We start from the raw sequence: 23,263 nt of genomic DNA, 5'->3' as shown, positions 1-23,263 counted from the left end.
ATATGCTAATCTGCTTTTTTAATAATATGTTTTTTCTCCTAGGAGCGAGAGTTGTTTCTGTCTCTCACCTTTAAAACTTTGAAAGTGCCCAAGTAATGTTTGTGATGTATCTATGGTTCTCGACTACCAGTTAGAACTAGGTCTGTAAAAAAAAAAAAAGAAAGAAAGTGCCTAAGGCAGGGGGGCAGGCCCCCTCCACCCGCTGCTGCCCACCACCCCCCCAGCATCTGGGCGCTCACTCTGCCCTTCCTCCTACCTCCGCTAAGTCCCCCAAGCCCAGCCAGCATTGGGCCCTTCTCCCAAGGGACCAACCGTGGGAGAAGAGCAGGGGAAGGAAGCGGGAGGCAGGGAGGCCAGCAGAGCCTGGGGACCTCTCAGCCTGCCCTCCGTGCCCATCTCTGCCTGAGCCCCAGAGCCAGCTCCTGCCCCAGAGCCTCCGCTACCCACCCCCCCCACCCCGATTCCAGGGACGTGCAGACAGGCCAGAGCTGCTTAGGGTTCTCAGGCTGTGAGGAAGGAACCTCCTGCTCCCTAACCCCAGGCCCCAACCAGCCCATTTTGTGAGGGTTCAGTGAGTGCTCACCCCCCAGCCTCCCCACGGCCCGCATTCCTGCCTCTTTTGCTCTTGGTCCTGCAAACCACTGAGGGGAAAGGGGTCTGTCCAATCCCATTAGGCAGAAGGCCCCGGAGGGTGGAGTGCTGATGTGAGCCTTGCTGCTGACGCTGCCAAGGAGGCCCATGCCCGCCCCCCACACACAGCCTGGGGCCGGGACTTGGTCTCCTCCAGCTCCAGGAAGATCAGGAGGGGTTTTCGTCCAGTGACTACCCCGGGGGGCAGCCTAGGAGCAGCTCAGAGGACCAGACCCCTGCCCCTGGGATGCTCAAGAGAGAAGGCCCAGTGTGACAGCCTGAGCAGCACTGCCCAGCTCCTGGGCCTGCATCCTTCCCTGCCTCCACCCTCCTAACTCCTCGTCCTCTCTCCTCCACCTGTCCCTCCCCACGTTACCTATAGCACAGGTTTTATGTTCCTTGTTCTTATTTTACAAAGGAGCCCTAACAGAAGCTTTGCCCTTGAAACCAAACCCTCGGATGGCTCTTCCACCTGTAAATCTTGGCTGGCTTCTCCACAGGCTGGTGTCAAGTGGGGGCACCAGGGTCAGCCTGTAGCACCTTGTTCCTCTCCGGCCCCTGGGATGGCCTGCTTGTGGACCCTCCTGGTTGGTCTCCTGGACACCCCCCTACACACACACACACACCAGTGAGCAGGATGAGAGGATGAGATTTGGACTCTTCACTTTTTTTTTAAAGAATGGGTTACCATTTATTGATATGGTCCATCATGTGCCAAGGGCTTTACAAATGGTCACCTTTTGAAACAGGTATTATTATTGCGCAGGGGTGGGGGCTCATAATTTCACAGGGGGGAAAACAGGTTCAAAGAGGGAAAGGGACCTGCTCAAAGTCACACAGCAGTGCCTGGGCTGGAACACAGTTGCCCTGCCTTCTTTTTGTTACACCTTCCATTTCCAAGGTGTGGAGGGGGATATAGGCACAGGTGCCAGAGACAGCTGTGGTTGAGCCTCAGCCCCTCCTACAGTCTCAGGTAGTGACCTAGAGGCCCTGCCTTCCTGAGGTGCCGCCCATCCAGATGGCTGCCACAGCCTCCTCAAAGCCCAGATCTATTTCATCTGGCCACAGGCTGAACCTGGTGCTCCGTCAGTGCGGGGACCCCGCCCCAGCCCAGGGCCCTGAGAGGGCAGAGCTTGAATATCTTATCTTATAGGAGCTGGCACTCCTGTGAAGCTGTGGGTGAGGAGGCAGAGGACACCCCTCCAAGGGCAGGGTTAGGGGCCTGTGAAACCCAAGATTCCTGGAGGGCAGTAAGAAGTGGGAGAATAGGCAGGTCATCTGGAATTTTTATTTTTCACTGAGCTGAGAGAGGAAATCCAGCTATGGAATCCAGAGAGAGTTCTACAGGAACAGAACAGAAATTGGCTGGGCCCTGGGCCCAGAGAAGGCCCGGAGCCACCTGGGCTGCTGTTCAGTGCCAGCTTCATCCTTGGCACTCGGCCCCTCACACAGCATCACTCAGCTTCCAAGAGCCAGAGCCCACAGTGGCAGCCGCTTGAGACTATGGCTGCAGCTGCCGCCCTACCCAACGAGGGGTGTGGGGTTGACTCTCAGGGGCCAGGGAGGCCAAGCTAGAAAGTCTTAGAAATCACCCAGTCCATTCCCATTTTATAGATGATGAAATAAGACCCAGAAAGGACACTGGGTTTTAAGGAGAGTAAATGTGGAGACTTGAACTCAGGCCTCCTGACTGCTGAGGGTGTCTGCCTCAAGCCTCTCTCTAAGCGCATCTGAATGTCGGTGTCTAGAGGAGCTAGGCACCCAGGGGAGCTGGCCTGTGTTTGTGTTTGCGTGTGCCAGGATGCATCTGCGGCATATCCCTCTGCACATGCCAGGGTCTCTGTGTCCCTCTGTGTGTCCCTCTGTGTGTGCTTCTATGTTCAGGAACTTGGGGCCATGGCCAGAGAGGGTCGGGCCTATTCTTACAATCTTGGGAGGCCTTCCCAGGCTGAGTAGGGAGGGTGGGTCCTGAGGGGTAGGGTGAGGAATGGGGACTTTGCTCCCAGTGGAGAGGGAGAAAGCAGAAGGCAGATTGGAGCCATGGATGAGAAGGGTCCTGGGGCTGGCCTGGGGCAGGGAAACAAAGCCAAGATGGGATATGGGTCCCTGGAATTTGAGGCATGCTGTTAGCACTTATGTGGGGCCAGCCCTCTGGTCACCCCAGTGGGCAACCCCAGAGGAAGTAGTCACATGATGTGGCACTTCTCAGCTGATTGCTTGAGGTCCCCCAATGTGGTCTGGGCCTTGTCCTTAAGTGAGCCAAGGTCCAAGCCAGGGAGACTGGCCAGCTGCCCAAGGACCGAGGCCCTTTCCTCCTCCTCCTCTGTGTCCTCCTCAATCATCTTGGCCAGCTCCCGGGGCAGCTCCACATCTCCACCTGCCATCTGGATCTGGCTCTCATCTGTCTCGTTCTGAAGGGAAGAGGAGAAGGGGTGGGTGGGGTGGGGTTGGAGGTCTGTGAGAACCCAGAGTTGAGTGGCAGGGAGGAGGCCTGGACTGGGTTCCAGGCCCCAAGATTCTGGAGCTTCATGTTCCAGTGAGCTCAGTCCCCCTTCCCCATCCCAGGATCAAGCTTTTGACGCTTGGATGTGGAGACCTTGCACTTTTACACCACCTTACTTCACTCTGAGATGCTGAAGGTAAGACACTAGCATAGTGAGTAATGACAACATGAAAATCCTTCAGAGTCAGACTGAGTCAGCTAAGTCATGTGTTGACTATCATTAACTACACTGAAGGATGTTACCAATCACAGTGATGGGTTCCATTCACCAAACACCTATCCTGTGGCTGACACTGAGCTGAGTGCTTTTAATTCTCACAACAACCTTGTGAGGTAGGTATTGTTTGCTCCATTTTACAAAAAAGGAAATTGAGGCTCAGATAACTTAAGTAACTTGCCCAAGGTCACACCACTAGGAAGTGAGGGAGCTAGATTTAAACCTATGTCCCTGATTCCAACATCTGTGCTCTCCTTGCACAGCACCTGCCTACTGATTGTCATTGCACTTCGCTGTCCCTTTGGGGGCCCTGGGGCTTTCCACTTTATGTCCTACTCAGTTACAGCCAAGTCTTCTCTCTCCTACTTGACTCAGTGTTCCCCGATGGCAGAGTTGTGTCTCTTATATGCTTAGTGCGAGCATTGGAGGAATGACTCCATTCCTAGCTGAGTTTAACTCTCCCTTAGAGAGATGTTCAAAAGACTAGTGTGCTGTGGGGAGTCAGAGGCAGCCAGGGGCTCAGTAAACATTTGTTGAGTGAGTGAATGTGACATTCACATATCTGATCTTCCAATTCAAGTGCAAGATCAAGGTCAGGTGTACCGTAGCCTGTGCTTCTGTTTCTCTTCAGAGTCTAGCACAATTCTGGGCACTGGGAGTGGCTTGTGCCTCAGTTCCCTCCTTAGGCAACAGGAGTAGAACACTTATATGGTCATCTGATGCTGCAGTACCTAGGGGAGACATCCTCCTGGCCGCTTGGCCAACCAAAGGGGTTCCTTTGCTCTCTGCAGACAGACTTCATACTCCGGAAGGCAGCCAGGGGTCCGGGAGCAAGTGCAGGCTCAGCAGGCAGAGGCTTGATCTCTGATCCTAGTTACATCGCTCGCTGGCTGTACAGCCTTAGCCAAGTCCCTTAATCTCTCTGAGCCTCAGTTTCCTTATTTGTAGATGTGGGTAGTAGCTAACTGGCAGAGTTACTGAGGGGTTAGGTAAGGGTGTGAAGGTCAAGTGCCTGGCCCACAGAAGGTGCTGCCTTCTTTCCACCCACCTCCCTCCCTGGGTTTTCAGAAGCCCCAAGAGATTTTACCTGTGGTAAAATCTACTGCCTTCCAACTCTCCATCTGCCTAGGCCTGACTCTGGGTTGGGTGAGTGGGCGTTAGAGGAGAGAAGGGGCCTGGACTGGCTCCAGAAACACAAACCTATCAGTCTCCCGAGGACTGGACTACCCCTCAGCGCCAAGCCCTCGCCCTTGGTGGGCTCCAGTTAACGGTGAATGAATGAACGAGTGAGAGAACCCATGATTTAGTCAAACACTCCCTGAGAGCTGCGGCGCCAGGAGCGGGGCAAAGGAGTCTGGAGCCCAGAGCTCAGGGGTCCCGGTGGTGCCTTAAAACCCCGGGCTCCTAAGCTTACCTTGGGCAGCCGGTATTTGTCTCGGAAGTGGCTCCGCAGCGTGGCCCGCTCTGCCTTCCTCTGCGTGAACTGCGCGTCCCGCTCCATCCTGTGGGGGCACCGGGGGCGGAATCACTGCCCGGGCTGAGAAAATGGGCGGGGTCTGCGAGGAAGGGGCGGGAAGGGTCTCTGGGTCCTGGGCGCAGTTTGCATCCCTCCTGCCCGTGGGCCTGTATGTAGGGTGCTCAGCGCTCTGACCAGCCGGGATTAATCTTTACTGCCTCTGCCAGCTATCACAGAGCCCTTTATCGCCTCCGTACCCGTCGCTGGACGGGAGCTAGCGGGGCGGGGGTGTCTGGCTGTCTGTCTCTGCGGACCCTAACATATGTCCCTCGCAGTCTCCGACTTGCTCTTTTCCTTTCCTGACAGGTTGTGTTGTGTGGGGCAAAGTATTCGGGACAGACATGGGTTCGCGTCCTGGATCCACTACCACTTTATGTCTTTAAGTCACTTACCTTCCTCTTTTGTAAAATGGGGATAAGACTTTGCAACTCACAAAACTGTTATCACGATTAAGTGAAATAATAGCTAACATTTAATGATTTGCCATGTTCCAGGCGCTCCGCTAAGCAGTTTATGTGCATTAAGTAATTTAACCCTCATAAGTATATAAGGCATGTTTTATTACCATTGCCATTTTACAGAAGAAGAGACCGAGGCACAGAAAGGTTAAGTAACTTGCCTAGGGTCACCCAGATAAAAAGAAGCGAAGCCAGGATCTGACCCAAACAGCCTAGCTGTGGAGTTCAGCCCCTAACGCCACTCCAGCTCCCTCTCTGTCCCAGCGTCGTCCTCACACAAGTAGCCTCAATTACCTATGAGTGACCCCATCTCAGGATCTGTCTCCATGACTGATTCCGCCTCAGCTGCACCGCTTTTCTCAGAGCCTCAGGCTCAGAAGAGCTCCAGTTGGAAGACACAGACGGCTGGGACCAGATCGGATTAAGGGATTACTTGTTTCGTCAGAAATGCACGTGCCCTCACCTTGTCCCAGGCCCCTATCTCCCCTTCCCCCACTCCCTCTGGGCCCGAATGTGGAGCGGGGTTCTGGGTTTGAGATGGGATGGCTCTGGGGGCAGCCTAGAGGGCGCATCCCTGCCTCTCACCTCGTCTAGAAAAGTAGGGGAGGGGCTCGGGGTCTGAGACTGCCCTAAGGGTGGGCCGGGCGGCCCTTGGGGGGTGGGGAGGGCTGCTGGAGCCAGGAAGGGATCCCACTCACTTCTCTTCCACCAGTTGCTTCTGGTACTCCTCATACTCCTCTCGGCTCATGCCCTGCGCTTCGGCGGCCGACTTGTCCCCGTCCCCCTTGTCCTCGCCGCCCCCCAGGCTCCCAGTGAGGTTCTTCAGCTGGCCGCCCACCATGGTCTTCACCATGAACGCCATGGTCTTCGCTGGCCCGGGCACCGGGCGCCGGGTACCACGCGGCGGGCACCCAGGCACGTCCGCGCCTACTTCAGCACTAGGTCTTACGGACAGCTCCTGCCTGCGGCAGGAGCCCCGCGCTCTGCACCGCCCACCGCCCGCCCCTGTCCGGGCCCGCCTCCACCTCCCCAAACCCCTCCTCACAGGGGGCGGGGGGCATGCACGGGGCTGAGGAGGCTGGACCACGTGCCCGCTTCTCACTCCCGCCTCCCCCACGTGCCTCCTTCAATGCCAAGCTCATCTGGGCACTGCTGCCAACGGATTGGGGCCGGCCGCGAGGGGTTCGGGGAGGGGGGGTCGCTCCCCAGGGGAACGAGCTGTGCTGTTATGCGCCCAGTACACTGCTCCCTATTCTCCCCCCCACTTCCTCCTCCCCCGGGTAGCCAGGATTTCAGCTGGGAATGCGAGTAGCCCTGGGCCCTCCCCAACCTTCTTTCCAACCCGCTGCCCCAGCAGCTGCCCAGAGAGCTTGACACTGGGAAAGGGAGGGAGATCAGAGAGCAGGGAATCCCAATTATGGCTCCATGGGTTGCCTCTCAGAGTTCTGGGTCACGCGCCTGCCCTGCTGACCCCTGGAGCTACAGGGAGCAGCGAGAGAGAGTTGTTCATGGTGATGCTGCCTGGGCTGGACCAGGAAGGGCACCTGGAGGCACCACTCCTTGTTCTGGCTGAATTTGGGGACAGAATTATACACAGCTGTGACTCCATCTCCCACCATAGCCCAGGGTTCAAGGCCTGTGGGGTATCTGTATCTGGTCTTTTGTCAGTCAAGCCAGTCCTTGGCCTCCTTGCCTGCTTGGAGCCCACTCTCAGCTACCATCTAGAAGAGGTTGCCTTCAGAGAGGTTAAGGTGAAGCTGGACGGTAAATGAACATATCAAAGCATGAGGAGAGGGAAATCACCTTTAATAAGGTTGGAGCTCCCCAAAAGCTAAGGTGTGGGTAAAAGCTGGGTACCCAGAGGCAGAGGACACTGGCCAAGCTCTCCACCTCCCAGACATAGAGTGACTTCCTAGTGATGAGAAGTGGACATTTCTTCAGGGCGTTGAGGTAGGTCGCCCATGTATGCTGGGGGAGAGGGGCTGCCTCCTCAGAGCCCCCAGGGTCCTAGGGACTTGTGGTGCAGGACTCAAAGGAAGGCTGCCTGTGGACAAATCGTCCTGAAGGTTCTTGTCCAGCTCCTGCCTGTTGCCAGGGAGAGAAGTCTACTTGGTCTTCTCCCTTCTGGGCTCTTGAGACCAGGCTCCTTATATTTACTACACCCACCTCCCTACACTCACTGTACCATAGCACCCCCTGCTCTGGGGCCTTCTATGGCTCCCTTGGGCCTGCTCCATCAGTACCACACTTTCCTCCTGGCATTCAAGGTCTGTCCAGGTGGTTCCAGCCTTATGGCCACCATTGCAATCATATATAACACATAAGCCCGTCATCATTTCCACCTCATACCTTTGCTGTTCTCCACATCTGCAGGCCATCCCCTCTCCCACTGTGTTTTTAAAACTCAGCACACTTCACTCCTCCTCCAGGACCATCCCAGCGCACACTGATTCTTCTTGCCTTGAAATACCACCAACAAGGACTGTCTCGTTTCTAAGCTCCATAGCACACCTTACATCTCTAAGTGTTTCATTCATTTACAAACACTCATTAAGCAGAAACAGTGACCTCCCCCCAACCTTTTAAATTCTCTTTGCCCAGTTTCACAAACTGGTCCCACCCTTTGCTCTACAGTATTGAACTTGCCACTTTTTCTCCAAAATATATATTTTTTCATGCTTCCATGCCTTTTCTCATGCTGTTTCCTCTATATCAATGCCTTTACTTATCTTGTCAGGCTGGAAAACTCCTGGTGGCCTTGATGACCCATATCAAATGTCCCTTCCAGATGATTCCCTGATCTCCCCAAGCTGGCTCAAGTACTTTTTCCTGCGCTCTTAACGCCCCTGAGCTTCCTGCCATCATGGCATTGACCACAAAGGATGTGACTGTCAGTTACTTGTCAGTTTCTCACATTAGAGAGTGAGTTCTGTGAGGGTAGGACCTAGATGGGACCAGCAGATGAGCAGATAGTCAGTAGTCTCTATTGAAAAAATGGGTCCTAACTTGGGCGCTGCTCCTTGCCAGCTGGTGGACCATGCAGGTCCCCCGCTGGGCCTCAGTATCCCCTCTCTCAAATTGAATGGCTATGGCCCAGACCCAAGAGATGCTAGGTAGGTGTGGGGAGTCCTGCCATGGGAAGGCCCACCTGAAGTGTACATAGCAGAAGAAGCCTGCAGTCTGGATGAGGAGGAAGAACAGGAAGATGCCAGGCTGCAGGCACGAGGAAACCCCTGGGGGCCGACCAGGTGGGCAGGAGTCCTTGGCTGCCGCTTTCTGAAAGGAGATGTTCTAAGATCCTGGATCAGCTTCTTACCCAGAAGGAGGGAGGGGACCTAGAATCTGGGCCACTGTTGGCTTTGTTCCCCTCTCCCAGTGTTGGGGTACCCTGACTCTCATCCAGGGAACTTGGAGAGAGGGCAAAGTACAAAGCTGCCTCCCCACCCCAGGTCCCATGGCTCCATCTGTGGGAACAGCTGGGAGGGCCTGGGGCCTGGGATCTCCAGGGGGCCGAAGTCTCTAGAGATAAGCAAGAGAGAGAAGTAGAGAGCAAAAGACAGCGTGATGGAGAGGGCAAGGAAAAGAGCAAGATGGGGCGGGGCACAAGGAAGAGTGGACTTCACCACGAAGCTTTGAATGATCTTGGGCACAGCCCATTCCCATTTATCTTCTGGTCATTGTGGGAGTTGGGCCAAGTGGTCTCCAGGGCTCTGCTGGTTCTGAGGTCTGTGGGACTCTCCAGAGAGCAGAGAAGGCAGAGAGAAGATGAGATCCATGTGCCTGCATGCCTGTGTGCATGCACACACAGACACAGACACAGGTGTGCCTGACAGGAGTCCCAGGAGGGGAGGGCAAAGGCAGGAGGGGCCTGGGGCTGCAGAAGTGCTGGAAGAAGGGGGCTGAGCCCCACGGTCCCCCCTTCCTTGCCCCTCACCACTGGACCCCGCAGGTCCTTCTGCAGAAGGCTCAGGATCTGGGCCAGCTCTAAGAAATGATGCTTGGTGCCCACAGGCAGATAGAAGACCTGGGCTCTTGAGGCCATGTGAGCAGCTGCATCCCTGGAGGGTGGAAACCAAGGGAAAGAGCTCATTATCCCCTCTGATTGCACCCAAACTGCCTAACCATTTCTCATAATCCCCAAAGGCAGCACCTGGGTGAGGAACAGGCACCATTCATACGGCTCCTTTTGGGGACTGGTCTTTTTACCCCAGAGCTTCTCCTCAAGACAGCTTTAGCTCAGAGAAGCATCTCCCTAAAGCTGTCTGTCTCAACCCCAGGCTCCCTGGGCTCTGCCATCAGTCTCTGGCCCCCAGGGATTTAGATCCTCTTCCTCATCCCATCTTCCCTCCTCCAGGCATCTAGATGTAGGGAGGAGGGCTGGGGTTGGGTGCAGCCACAGCATACAACCTGAAGCCATCCTTCTCCCATGGCATCAAGGTGACCCCCCGCACCCAGGGCTCCATGGGTAACTCCAGAGGCCTGGCCTAGAGAGGGATGCTGGGAGGCCAGAGGAGGGTAAAATGAAGTCATGGACTGCCCACCCCAAAACTGGGCCTGATTTTGCTTGGGCTCCCTCCAAGAACCCCATCAAAATGTTCCCTGCTGGGACTTCCCTGGCAGTCCAGCGGTTAAGACTCCGCGCTGCCAATGCAAGGGGTGCAGGTTCGATCCCGCATGCCCCGTGGAGCAGCCAAAAAAAAAGTTCCCTCCTTCCAGAAGCTATCACTGAAGGAAGGCTCAAATTTACTAACGATCCCTGGGGTGAGAATGTCTCAGGGAGTTGTGCTTAAACTAGGAGTTTCAAAATTTTAACTTGATTCAGTTAATTTCAGGTCAGTTCAACAAACCTAACTCGGCCCCTAGCCCCTTGCTATGCTCCAGACTTTGTGCTGGGTGCTCAGGAAATGATGAAAGGAATAGAGGACTAATGGGGGGGTCTTCAGGCAGAGAAGCCAAGTTGGTGGATGGGGACTTCTCCTCCTTCTCCCCCAGGATCCTCATCTCCCTGTGCCCTTACCTCATCTCTTGCAGGCCTTGGAGCAGAGTCCACTGTCCACGGAGTAGGGCACTGACCTTAGCTGAGTCCTGCAGGAGTGCCAGCCTCTTCTCTATGGCCCAGGGCACAGCCCCTCTCTTCTCAGAGTTCACCTTCCCCAGGGGTTTGCAGCCCTCTTCCTTCTACATGCCTTACCCCATTACCTGGACCCTCCTCATTTGGGATACGTTAGGTTTATCTGACCTTCTCCACCTGGGCTTCTGACTCCCCCCTCCTCTCAAAGCCTCTCCTTGAGGATGGTGGTTTCCCCCTTGACAGTGGCCAATTGGGAGCTTTCTCAAAGTCCCTCCCCTTTCCAGAAGTGGTGCTGCCCCCAAAGGAGGCCAGTCCTCTCCTCCCCACTTCCCCCAGGGCACAGTCAACTCCCGGTGCTTGGGCCGTTGTCTTGACGAGTGACCTGGAGAGTTGGCCACCTCTCCCAGGGGTGGGTAGAACCTGGCAGGGGGAGTCCTGGGTCTGGCAGTAGGATCAGGGAGACCTGGCCTTGGAGTGTGGCCTCCCTCCCCTCTGCCCCACTCCAGCAGCCCAGCCTCAGCTGCTCTGTCCTGAGGACATGATTCAAACCTCGAGCTGCCAGAGCCCAGCAAAGCTCACAGGAGCCGCTGGCCTCTTCTGCCCAGCATCTAACATCTTGACTGAGCTCAGCTGTCAGGCCCCAGGCTGGGTCTGCCATGGGACATGACTCCCCAGGGGAGAAGCCAGGATGGCAGTGGAGGGGAAACGAGGATTCTGGTGCCTCTGAGCATTAAGCAAGCGTATGTGAATCAAATCACACGTGGAGCTACATGCAGATAAACACCCGGTCTATTTCTGTCACTTGTCTGGAGACCCACATCTAAATACGTGGCAACTCATTTCCCCAGCCCCAGCCGTGGGGCTCTGTGAGCCTTCTCTTGTGCAGAGCCGCCCTCCTGCCCATTCCCCTGCCTGGCAGGTCCACCCCATCCTGCGACCTGCAGCATTTCACCCCTGCCCTCCTTTCCCTCCAGACCTTGGGGGAGACTAGTTCCCAAGTACGGTGCTTGCTCCTCTTTCTGGACAGAGGGAGCCCACTGGTGCCATCAGACCCAGTGCCTATGGGGCTCGGCTTCTCCAGGCCTGCAGGCAGACCCTTGGATGCCTGAGGGGCCACTCACCCAGGCTCCCTCCGGCCTGGCCTGGCCTGGGGACACCAGCTGCTTCTTCCATTGCCTCTCAGCCTGTGCCAAGTGCTTGGAGAGACCCTGGAGAGCCTGCAGAATCTGGCTGTGTCTGTGCAGTGTCTCCTCCAGGTCAAAGCTTCTTTCCCCTGGGGATTGGGGCAGAGCTGGGACAGTCAGCCGGCAGCTGGGGTGGGGCAACAGATCCTATCTTTCGAAGGCTTCTTGGAGGGCCAGAAAGGTGTGGCTTCTGCCTCCAAGACTCCCTGGAAAGAGGTGTCTGGGTGGTGGGGCAGGGACAGGACACATCACCTGGGCCCCAGAGCCTGCTTACATATGGCATCCTCAGGCCTCCATGTCCTCACTGGTTAAAGGACTCCTGGTTCGAAGGGAAGAGGATCCTGTGACCCTCAATCGGGGCCATGCCCCACCTGCCCGTTCCCTGGGTCCCTACCCTCTTCCTGGACTTCACAGTTCGGCTTTGGAATCATGTCCTCCTTGGTGCCCAGGGCCAGCCTTGCCCGCAGCCCTTTCAGCTGCCTTGCCAGGCGAAGCTGCTCTGTCTCCAGGAAGGGCTGCGGGGGAGGCTGGAGGAAGAAGATGAAAACTTAGGCCCCAAACCCATGGGAGATCTGGGGGCCGGGGAGTCTCCTCACAGGGCCTCCCACAATCCCAGTCCCCCCTCCCTGACCAAACATTCACCCCAGCATGGGAAGACACCCCCGCCCCGCTGGTTCTCCTCCCCATACAGCTGGTTCTCCTTCCGCCACCAGGCCCAGAACTTTCCAGTCCTCCCAGCCCCACTGCACTGCCGACCCTCACACCCTTCCCTCCTGCTGCAGCCCAGACCCCAGCAGCTCTCTCAGGCCTCAGGCCTTTGTCCATGCCACTCCCTGTGTTCTTTCAAGCTCATCTTTGCCATGCGGTCTTCCCTGCTCTCCTGGCTGGTTAGGACCCCTCTGTGCTCCCATAGCTCCTAGTCAGGCTGGGAGGTCCTTGAGGACAGACTTGGCCTGGCTCTGGTCACCTCTGGTCCCCAGCACTGCCTAGCACAAGGCTTGGCCTGAGCAGAGCTCCATGAACAGGTAGAGATAAGGGTTGGAATGACAGGTCTGGTAGCTGGACATGAGCAGAGCATCCGGAGAGGGGAGGGAACCCTGGGCTGCCTCTCCCCCAGCCCTACCCCCAGGGAAGGCCCAGGGCCAGCGCTACCTCTGCACCCGGCTCACGCAGACTGAAGGTCAGGAAGGACAGGACATCATGGTCATCTGGAAAAGGGGCTAGAGAGGGAAGGTAGCTTCCACCCGGCAACTGACTCACTCAGCCCTCTCTCCCCAGCCTCCATTACGTTCCTGGCAGGCAAGAGATCTGTGACTTTGGGCAGCTCTGACCCTTGTCTTGTTCACTGCATGGGAGAGGCGTGAGGATCAGACTAGCAGATGGGTGGGCTGTGAGGGTTGACCCACACACAGAGCCAGAGGGGGACCCCCAGTGAGTGAGAAAACTGGACGGTCCTGACCTAGAGCCGTGACCACAGGCCGAGCAGCACCCTCAGGCCCAGGCCCTGCCGGCAGGAGCCACCACAGGGAGGCCGCCTCCTGCGCATGGCTCTGACCATGTCACTGTCCTCCTCAGAAACCTTCCATGGCTCCCCAGCACCCAGTCTAAAGACCAAAGCCCTGGCATTCCAGGACTCCCACCTCTGGTTGCTCCCTGCTTTCCAGCTGAGTTCCTCCATGGGTTCTCTGTTATATCACATCCCTTTGCTCCATTTCTCTAAACGTCCCTTGCGGCTGTCCCTCTTCCTCTTGCCATGCAGCTCCCAGCTAGGGGCCCTCACCTGCCAGGGTGCTGGTGGCTGCCGAGACCCCAAAGAAACCTCCGGGGGCCAAAAGCAGGGGCCCCACATCGACACAGACCTCATTCGGGTCGCTGGGAGTGAGGTCACTGTTCAAAGACACCTGAGGGGCACAGAGGGCGTGAGCCCCTTGCAGAGGGAGCCCCCTCCTCTCCCCTGACCCCGGCAAGGGGATCGTCCCCGCCTTACTCACTGGCTCCCCTGGCCCGGAAGGCAGGTAGCAGTTTGGTGTCGGAGTGGTGCGCAGGGGCTGGCACACCCGGTCTCACGCCAGCCCTCCCAAGCATGTGCTCAGGGCCAGTTAGGAGTCCGTGTAGGGAGGAGGATCCCTGGGGTGTTGCTCGCATGTGCCAGGGACCCTGTGTGGTGTCACAGGTGTGTCTGTGGGGTCATGGGCCTTCATAAAGCTCTGAGCCCTGTCATCTGCACTCCCTGCCCGGTGGGCCCACAAAAGCAGGAGGGGCGACTCACACGCAGCCTCTGCCCCCAGTAGGTGATCCGTGCTCTGAAGGGGTAAGGTTGGTTCCGGAAGTCCTGGTGGCAGGAGCCCAGCACCCGGCGGGCTCCATCCCTGTGGGCACTTGGAATCCAGCCAGGCCGCACAGGACCCAAGGCCTAACCAGCAGGGGTGGTCCCAGAGGCCGTTCTGCCCAGGCCTGCAGTGCCACCCACCCCCACTGGTGCAGGACCTGTCCTTGCTGCCTAGCTCGAGCCACCCTTGCTGTCTTCTGCTCCCGTAGCAGAAGAGAGGGGAGTGGGAAAGCAGGCCTTGCCTGGCGGAATGCTGGGACTTGACCCTCCCTGGGACTCCTCCCTAGGGGGCAGAGCCTGGACCAACAGTGGGGTTTCCACCCCCAGTCCCCCGGGCCTCGTCCCACGGGCTTCCCTCTGGGTACGGCTTCTCTTGCCTCTCCCTCTGCCAAGCTTGGCCTGCAGCAGGACAGACAACACGAGACTCACCCTAGCAGCCAAGGACAGTGTGACCAGCCTGCCTCCCCCCAGGGGCGGTGCCGCTTGCTCTGGGCGTTAGGAGTGTTGAGCCCGAGCCGTCCTGAGTCTCTCTGGGCTCATGGACACGCAGAAGCTCTCACACCAGAGAGCCTGTCATCACTGCCTTCAGCCAAGAGGGAGGCGGCGCGGGGCAGGGGAGGAGCCAGCTCCAGAGCTGCCGCCGTATCTGCATTCTGAGCCGTGTGACCTGGGGCAAGTTACCTCACCTTTCCAAACGCGAGTTTCCCCACCTTTAAAATGAAGATAATAATTGAGATTCCCTCATAACATTGTTATGAGGGTCAACCAAGTAATGAATGTGAAGCACTTGGCGCTGTGCCTGGCGTACAGTAAGCTCAGGTCATAAACGTTAGCAATTATTCTAATTGTTACGAGCTAAGGGATGTCTGCCGAGAGACACTGACGAACTGGCCCAGCTACTGAGGAGGCAGCCTGGCTGAGGAGGGACGGGCAGCTGCGTCATCTGAGAGAAAAAGACGGTGCAGGCAGGCAGGCAGCTGGTGCGGGAAAGGCATGGACACTCATGGGCAAGTCTGCCCTCATATCTCAGCTCTGTGCACAGCTGTGTGACCTGGGGCAAATCACTTCCCCTCTCTGGGCCTCAGTGTCCTCACCTGTAACTGGGCACTAATAATCCCCACTTCTCAAGAGTGTCAACGTGAGATGATGTGAGTGAAAACACTGAGCATGGGCCCCACCCCGCATCATTTCTCTGCTCCCACTGCCTGGGGCTGTTGGGTTGAAGGAGTTGAGGACTCAGTGGGCGGTTCCCAGGAACAGCAAGCAAACTCTGGTCCCAGGCCCTGGAGGAGGAGGCACCGCTGGGACCGAGTGGGAGGGAGTCCCAGGGCAGTGCCATCAGCTTAGATGAGAGACCAGAAAGGAGGGCACCGCCCTAGGAGCGGGGCTCCCCGCCAGAGGCCAGGGCAGGGGCATGGTGGGCAGAGCGGGTAACCGCCAAGCCCCTCGCAGCGCAGGAATGGGGTGCAGGGCAGGCCAGGTGGGGCCTTACCCAAGCACCTCGTAGGGGGTGTGCCCATCACTGGCCAGCACACGGATGGCAGGGCTGTTCTGTGTGGGAGGTGACAAGCAGCCTGAGCCACGGGCACAGGGAGGAGGGTGAGGGTGTGGGCGGGACGGCGGGCAGGAGACCATGACTCACCTGGGTATCCTCAGCCGAGGAGTCGAAGAGGATCCCAATGCTGTCCCCCGAGTCCAGCGACCCCAGGACAGAGCCTACTTGGCCCCTGCCCTGGGTGTACCACACGGTCTGCGGGTCCCCAGCTCCTCAGCTCAAGGGTCCCTGCAGGACACTGGAACCCTGGGCTCACCACCAGCCCCCCTGACTCACCCCCTCTGTTGGACCTTGGTGGGGCCACTCACCATGCCCTGGGCTCCCTGGCGCCCCGGCCCCATCACCCTCATCTGCATTTCCACCTCCCAGGCAGAGAAGAGGACAGGGGTCCTGCTCCACACGGCGCCATTCCGGTTCTGCATGGCTGGGGCCAGCCGTACCTCCTCCAGGCCTGGGATGGCATCTGCGGACCAGGGCAGCTCAGGGTCTGGGCCCCACCAGCCCCTGCTCCCCCATCATTCTCTCTCATTGGTCAAGGCTGGGCTCCAGGAGGAGGAAGGAGGTAACATCACAGCCATTAGATAACAGGCTGGCTAGTCCGACACAGGAATCCACCGAAGAAGTGGGACCCCAGCACGGCTGGATGGGCCTTTGCCAAGGGAGGGCAACGGAGGCCAAACCCACACAGAGCACTTTCCCTGCATTCTCATGTAAGCCTCACCACAGGTCTGTGTGGCCTGCTTTTATAAGACCCCCTTTTATAGATGAGAAAGCTAAGGCTCAGAAAAGTTAAGGAACTGAGTGAATTGGAACTCAGCTCCGTCTGACTCCAAAGTACAAGCTTTTTCCGCCATGAGAGAGATTTGTGTCCAACCCTTTGTGTTTCTCAGATGAGGAAACAGAGGCCCTATGAGGGAAAGGACATGCCTGAGACCACAGAACACTGGGGATCACCTGGAGAGAATAACCACGTGGAGGGCCAGGACTCTAGACCCTGAACAGACACCTGGGTGTGTCCATGCGCGGCTGGGCCTTCCTGATGGGGGCACCTAGGGGACATCTCAGGGTGGGGAAAGTATGAAAGCGAAGGTGGGAACTGGTCTGCAGGACTGCGGAAAGGGTGAGGGATGGAGCGAGTGTGAGAATTACCACTGGTGCGGGTGGGGTGGGGGAGGAGGGAAGAAAGGGGTGAGAAACTGAGGCAGGCTTGGCAGGAAAAGGAGAAGGGCGATCAGAGGCCCCGCCCCTGCTGGCTCCCCTCCTCTGCGGCCTGCCAGCCTGGAACCTGGCCCAGGGCCCAGTCCCTGCCGGCCGTTCTAGAGACTGATAATCCAGCCTGTTTGCTTGGCAAAGGCCAGAGCTGGGGGCAGGGAGGCTCAGAGGCTGCAAGGCCAGGAGTGCTGGAGCCCTTGGGAGCCACCACTGCCTCTGGAGTGGCAGGCAGGAGGCAGAGATTGCCCACACCTGCCACCCTTCTGTGCTCTGCCTCATGGGGATTGTTCATGGGACCTCCCCCTAGACTGTGGGCTCCTTGAACCAGACTCAGCCCTGTGTCTCTGGGCTGGGCACACAGGGCATGGGGTGAGTCTGACAAAAGGAGGAATGAATGAATGGACAATGAGCATATCACTGGGTGACCTTGAGGAATATACCTCTGCTCCCCTATATGGCCTGGAACACCCCAGACTTGGCATGGCCCAGAGCAGCCAGCGTGGTACGGGCCTGGCCATCCTGGCCCTCAGGCATCCTGGCCCTGAGGCAGGGCCTGGCTCGGGGCTATGAGGGACAGCCCCCTCCTTTGCTTACCTCCTGTGTCTCTGTGAGGGAGGACTGGGCCTAAAACCCTGCTGAGAGGGCCCGTCTTCTTAAAGGGATATTTGTTCTGGTCTCAGTTAGGAATCATGCTGTTTTTCAGAAATTTCATCTCACAGACACGGAAATACACAGTGGATCTGCTTTCTCTCTTTGGTTTGTCTGCTAGGAGGCTCTGAACCAGATCCATGGCCCAACTCTGAAGGGTGGGCAGACTTCACAGCATATGTTTTGGCAACAAGCCACATTCTTGAACTCATTTCAGGCCTCAACCTTAAGTCTTATTCTTATTGCTCACTCCTAATTTAAACTTCTCTCTATTGCATAGGTCCCTATAAGTCCTCCAGAATCTTTTTAGAACAAGACCAAGCAGAAGACAGATTCTTCGTAGGTCTGGATTTGGAAGGCCCTGGATACAAAGTATGGACTAAGATGCTCTCATGCTTGCTTCCACCCAACAAACATACAGGGCAGGGCTGGGGCCCTCTCTGGCAAAACAGCTGGCCATGGGGATGCCTCCCTCCAGGCAGCCCCCTAGTTCTCTTGGACAGCCACAGACCCAACAGCGTGGAGCCGAAGTGTAGGTTGGTGCTGGTCCAAGTTGCCTGGTGTCTGTGTGTCTGGGACTCAGCATATGAACGTGTGTGTGTGTGTGTGTGTGTGTGTGTGTGTGTGTTCACAGGTCCAAGAGGCAGGGTGAGGGGTCCTCCAAGGAGGGGTAAAAAAAGGAGAAGAGAGAAGTCCCAGGGCAAAGAAGAGGAGAAGCAGAGAGGAGAAACTGAGGCTGCTGGGTGGGGGTGGGGTTGTTGTGGAGCAGGAGACAGGTCTGGGAGGGGTCCTGGGCCCCTGGCACTGGCTGCCCAGGCCTGGCCCCATCTTGGGCAGTGGCTGGTACTGGCAGGCCTGCTCCCCACCAAGTCACAGCCACCCAGAGCTGGTCAGCCCCTCCAGTGTTCCACCCTGGGCATGGCTGGTCCCCTTACCTCCGTGATGGCTCCAGAAGGGTATTCCAGCCCCAAGCAATGCCAGCCTTGGTCCTTTGAAGCTGAGCTTGTACTCAAACCTTTGCTGAGGAGGGTGGCCCCACTCAGGGCTGTGAGGGTCCAGGAGTAAGAGGAGGAGGAGAAAGCTGAGCAAGGGATCCAGGCCACGGACCACCAGCATTGTGAAGGGATCTGGTATCCGGGCCCAAGGGTGGATTTGCAGCTGGGAGGCTAGGGAGGGCCTCCTGGGATGGGGCCAGGTGGGGAGGAGCTGGGATGGGCCAGGAGCTGGGTTTTGGCACTGTCCTCTCCCCACCTGCCCAGCACAGACATCCTGTTCCTTCCAGGCCTGACCTCAGGCCCCGCCCGTCACTTCACCTCCAGCCTGACGGGCAGCCCGACCTCTTGCCAACCTGTGCTCTGCCCCTGCTCCTTGGCTCAGGCCATCCTTGTACCTCCCTTCTGCCCCAGCGGCTGCAGGGCCTCAGGGGTCACTGGGACGGGCCACCCTCCGCAGCTCTGACTTTCCTCCCTGCCTGGGATGGGCCCCTACATCCTGCCTCCTTCCCACAGATGGATGTCCCCACTGTCTGGTCATTACCTACTCACCCCATCCTTCCCTATCCTGCTCTCCCTGCTGCGATACTCGGCTCTCTGCCATATTCCCAAACGCTCATGCCTCCAAGCAACCTGGTTTCCTCAACAAATAAAGTATATGAAAATAGAAAGGGAGTCTTAAGAGACAGAGTAAATAAATGCAATGCATAGACCTTGTTTGGAGCCTAATTTTAACCAACTAAATGGGGGAAAAAATGAGACAATTGGGGAAATTTGAACAATGGATATTTGATTAAATTAAGGAATTCTTGTTAGAATTTTTAGGAGTAATAATGGTATTGTGGTAGTGTTGTTTTTTTTTTTTTTATGTCTTCCGGAGAAACATACTAAAGCTTTACGGATGAACTGATGTAACATCTAGGATTTGCTTCCAAATATCCCAGAGCTTGAGGGGAACAGGGTGTGGATGGCACAGGATTGGCCTTGAGCTGATAAGTGATAAAGTTGGGTAGTGGGGCTTCCTTATATTCTTCTCTCTACTTTTATCTGTTTGATAATTTCCATAATCAAAAAAGTTTTTAAAAAGTAAGAAATCCTATATTTCAAATATTTTCATCCAAATACATTTTGGTTTTCCAGAGTAGCTCGCTTGCCAAGATTTCTGGGTAGCTGAAGTTTTACTGTACTTTGTAAACCCCCAGTAGGATTAAGATTCTGAAGCTCCACAAGGTAATTAAAACCAAGGCTGTAAATGGAAAATTTTAGGACACACTAAAAGAAGAACTTCATTTCTCTACACTAAGCCCTCAGCTACCTCCACCTGCTCTCCTCCTTCACCTTCACAGCCAAGCTGTGGAAAGGTGGGCTCCCCTCCACCCCTGCTTCCTCGCCTCCCCCTAAGTCCTTCCAGCTCCTGCCCTCCCCACCTCCGCCTCCCAGGAAAACTGCTCCAGCAAGCCCTGACAATGCCCGTTCTCTCTGCCTAGTGGACAATTCTCAACACGGTCTCTGCAACGTGAAATGCTGTGGACACCCCCTCTCTTCCCCCTGCTCTGAGAACCCCTGCCCCAGGGCTCACCTGCCTCTCTGCTGCCCTGGGCCATCCCAGGACCTGCTTCTTGGTCACTGTTCTCCCTCCCTGGCCCCTTACGGGTCACGTCTCTCCTCAGGCTCCACGTGCTACCTGGCCAAGCTCGTCCACGTCCATGGCTTCAACCACCATTGCTGTGCCCATGATCCCCAAATCTCTACTTTCAGCCTGGCTTCTCCTGGAGCCACAGCCCCGAATGAATGTCTAACCCTGGAGTAGACCTCTCTGCTTGGATGTCTCAAAGGCCCCCAGACAACATGTCCAAACCAGACAACATGTCCAAACCAAACTCCTCTTCTCCAACCCCCAGCACATCCTCCTCCAGGGCTGGGGGGAAATGGGTGGCACCACCCACCTTATCAAGCTGGAGACTGGAATCCCCCCAGATCCCTTCCTCTGCCTCATCCTCGCATCAGCCATCAGCAAGCTCTTCAATTTGCTCCTGCCACTCTCATACTGTTACCTGATGCTTTAATCTCTCCAAGCCTTACTTTCCTTATCTGTAAAATGGAGATAATAATAGCATATATCTCCAAGAGTTGTTTGGAGGGTTACGTGAGGTAATACATCCATTAGAACAAGGCGTGACAGAACTCAGCTCAGTAAAACACCAACTGTGTTCATCTTCCTCTCCACCTCCTACCAGCTTCCCCTGTCCAGGCCACCATCAGTCACCTCCTGTCTGGCCTCTCAGCCTCCCCACCATCTCCCTGTCTCCACTCCGGACACCACCACCCTGTTGCCAAAATCTTGGCTCTCTGTGCACTGCTGCCGAACAGAAATACGGAGACAGAGTTATGGAGGAGAAAGAAAGAGTGGCTCAGAGTCCTTGAGGCGCTAGACTACTGTGTTCCCTCTTTGCCTGGCAAAGAAATAAAGCCACTTTTTCTTTCTCCTCTATAACTCTGTCTCCGTATTTCCGTTCGGCAGCGGTGCACAGAGAGCCAAGATCTTGGCAACAACCTCCTCTAGCCAGACTGCAGCCAGAATGATCTTTCTAAAATGCAGATCTATGTCACTCTGCCCTAAATCCTTCAATTGCTCTTGGTCATCTTTGCATAAAGTTAAACTCCTTCAGGGGCCTGCAAAGCCAGGTGGGGTCTGGGCCCTGCTTTCTCTTCAGCCTCACTTGCTCCCAAACTACACCCCTTGGCATCTTAGCCCGGCCACACTTAAGCACCTCACCGCCTTTGCCCAGTCAGTGCCCTTCCCTTGCCAGGACCACCGCACCCTGTCCCTGACTGTTCTCCACACGTCTGAGAAGCCGCCCCATGCCTCCGTCCTCTGCCTCACTGGCTCGGTGCTGGCAGTGGGCAACACCCACCAGATGTCTGGGCACCGAGCTGAGTCCTGAGCGGATTCCCCCAGGTCTGTAAGCTCCTTGGGTGAGAACTCTGTCTCGCTCATCTATGACATGCCAGTTGCCAGTAGTTGCCAGTAGAGCACAAGGGGAGGATGAGAGAGAAGAAAGAGGGGGAAAATAAAAAACCATAAACCAAGGGAGAGAGGGGAGAAGTAATGAAGGAATGGGGGCAGGAGGGGGGCTCACATGCCACCAGGTAGAAGGAACATCCCGTTACCTGCGCCTGCATTCCCGCAGCGCCCCATCAGCCGGACTTTGCCCCTTTATTCTTGCTTGTCACACTTGGTGCAATTCTCCATTATGACGCCTACCTGGCCCCTCTTGTGACCTCATGGCCACAGGCATCTTTGCATGTTTCTGAACCTGAACTGGCTTCCGGACCAGCTAGTGAGAGCCAATTGTCAAAATCCACCCTGATCCCTGCTTTCAATGAAGTCAGGTTGGTAGCATGAAATCTACCCTGGCAGAGGGTACACCATGGACATCGGCACACTATACATCAGAGCTCCCTTCCCCAACACCTGCCCTAGACCTGAGTGTCAGACATTTACCAGTGTGCCACTGCGTGATTCCCTCTCCTCGGCTGTCTCACCAGGACAGTCCCTCTCCCATCGCAGACCCACTGCCCCTCACGGTCTGGATTCCAGCTGCCCGACATTGCTCTAGGGAAGGTTCCACCTTCAATCACTACCATGACCTCCCCTCTATATTTTCCGCCTCCCTCTCAGTATGTGGACACTATCCCAAGGTAAATGTCCTTCCCTTTGGCAGTCAGATTTGCTCAAGCCTCTGCTGCCTTAAATATCCTCTCACCCCCTCTCCTCTTCATTACAGCTAGGTTCCTCCAAAGATTGTCTACCTTCCCGCATTCCTCGCACCTCCTCTAGCCATTGTGATCTGGAATCCACCCCCAGCAAACTCAGGTCTTGCTAAAGTCACCAGCAACCTCCTTGTGGCTAACACCTATGGCAGGCTCAGTTCCCCTCTCCCGTGATTTCTCGGAAGCAGGGACCAGCTGGCTCCTCCCTCTTGGTATGATGCTATCCACTCCCTTACCCTCCCGTTCATCCTTCTGACCTCAGCTTACATGCTGCCTCTTCTGGGAAGTCCTCCCTGATCTACAGTCAAGGCCCGATTCCCATGATATACGTTTCTTTCACAGCACTTATCAGTTTGTAATTGTCTATGTGATTGTCTTCCCAACTGTGAACTCCATGGGGTCTGTTTTGCTCACTGCTGAACCCCAGTCCTACACACAGCAGGTATCCAAATATTTGTTGTTGAATGAACAGTCTAGTTTTAGAAAAATGAGTCTGGCTGTGTGCAGAGAGAACGGATTCGGGGAGGTGAGGGGTGGCAGCACTGGGCTGTGGGAGGTGATGGTGCTGGACCACAGCGGGCCGAGGAGCTGCAGATGTGAGGCCTACTGCCAAGTCAGAACTGCCTGGATTTCAGGGCTTGCTGGCTAGGAAAGGGGGGCGCAGAGTGCCAACAACAAGGGGAACCCCACCCCTGCTGCCTGTCTCAGTGAATGCGGTGAGCCCCCCCACAGCCCTCAGAGGTGCTGCACTGACCACTGGCCCTGGGGAACCCGAGAGGAGAAAATCCCATGGTTGGTCCACATTCTCCATCTGTGCCCCACAAGGTGGGGTGGGGAAGACCCCCCCCCCTCCGACCTTTGCGTCCTCAGGCACGGGGCTGGGCACACATAGGGCTGGGGACGGGGCGGCAGTGCTACATCTTAGGCGGACTGTGAGAACCACCGGCGTATCAGAGTCTCCCCTTCCCCATCCCGCTCCAGGTCACCATCTCCTCTGAAGCACGAGACATTTATCCTGCCTCCTACCAAGGGGAGCCCATCTCCAGCTGGTCAGGCCTGCCTTTCTCCCCCATCCGTGGCTCCAGCCCCCCTCGTGCTGAGGGCCTGAACAACACGGCAGGAGAGGCGGCCGGGATGCCCAGGCATCACCCTGTGAACGGGACCCAAGCCCGGG

The 23,263-nt window shown here is 56.5% G+C and overlaps 2 protein-coding genes across 2 annotated transcripts; both read right to left on the bottom strand.

Moving 5' to 3' along the window:
- Window positions 1-1,361: 1,361 nt before the first annotated feature.
- On the bottom strand, window positions 1,362-6,231 carry CPLX3 (complexin 3). The gene is made up of 3 exons (XM_082384299.1): window positions 6,023-6,231; window positions 4,765-4,852; window positions 1,362-3,041 (listed from the first exon to the last, which is right to left on the bottom strand). Exons 1-3 carry the CDS (start codon window positions 6,184-6,186, stop codon window positions 2,817-2,819), a joined length of 477 nt encoding a protein of 158 aa, XP_082240425.1. The 5' UTR covers window positions 6,187-6,231; the 3' UTR covers window positions 1,362-2,816.
- A 160-nt stretch (window positions 6,232-6,391) lies between these two features.
- Window positions 6,392-22,819, bottom strand: LMAN1L (lectin, mannose binding 1 like). The gene is made up of 13 exons (XM_082388665.1): window positions 18,259-22,819; window positions 15,772-15,926; window positions 15,551-15,640; window positions 15,409-15,459; window positions 13,849-13,992; window positions 13,360-13,480; window positions 12,732-12,787; window positions 11,974-12,106; window positions 11,517-11,686; window positions 10,342-10,409; window positions 9,259-9,382; window positions 8,473-8,600; window positions 6,392-7,409 (listed from the first exon to the last, which is right to left on the bottom strand). The coding sequence occupies exons 1-13, from the start codon at window positions 18,437-18,439 to the stop codon at window positions 7,262-7,264; spliced, it is 1,569 nt and encodes a 522-aa protein (XP_082244791.1). The 5' UTR covers window positions 18,440-22,819; the 3' UTR covers window positions 6,392-7,261.
- Between the last annotated feature and the right edge of the window lie 444 nt (window positions 22,820-23,263).

This window comes from Balaenoptera borealis (assembly GCF_965194805.1).
Source record: "Balaenoptera borealis genome assembly, chromosome: 3".
NCBI lineage: Eukaryota > Metazoa > Chordata > Mammalia > Artiodactyla > Balaenopteridae > Balaenoptera > Balaenoptera borealis.
This window is presented reverse-complemented; position numbering and strand designations above follow the sequence as displayed.

What these genes read in the sequence shown, in the direction of transcription:
- CPLX3 (XM_082384299.1), bottom strand. Translation starts at nt 6,186, where the DNA reads ATGGCGTTCATGGTGAAGACCATGGTGGGCGGCCAGCTGAAGAACCTC. An exon ending in AAGCAACTGGTGGAAGAGAA is followed by an intron (nt 4,853 to 6,022) that starts GTGAGTGGGATC and finishes GTGCCCCCACAG; the next exon opens with GATGGAGCGGGACGCGCAGT. An exon ending in ACAAATACCGGCTGCCCAAG is followed by an intron (nt 3,042 to 4,764) that starts GTAAGCTTAGGA and finishes TCTTCCCTTCAG; the next exon opens with AACGAGACAGATGAGAGCCA.
- LMAN1L (XM_082388665.1), bottom strand. Translation starts at nt 18,439, where the DNA reads ATGCTGGTGGTCCGTGGCCTGGATCCCTTGCTCAGCTTTCTCCTCCTC. An exon ending in CTTCTGGAGCCATCACGGAG is followed by an intron (nt 15,927 to 18,258) that starts GTAAGGGGACCA and finishes CCTGGTCCGCAG; the next exon opens with ATGCCATCCCAGGCCTGGAG. An exon ending in ATGGGCACACCCCCTACGAG is followed by an intron (nt 13,993 to 15,408) that starts GTGCTTGGGTAA and finishes CCTGCTGGTTAG; the next exon opens with GCCTTGGGTCCTGTGCGGCC.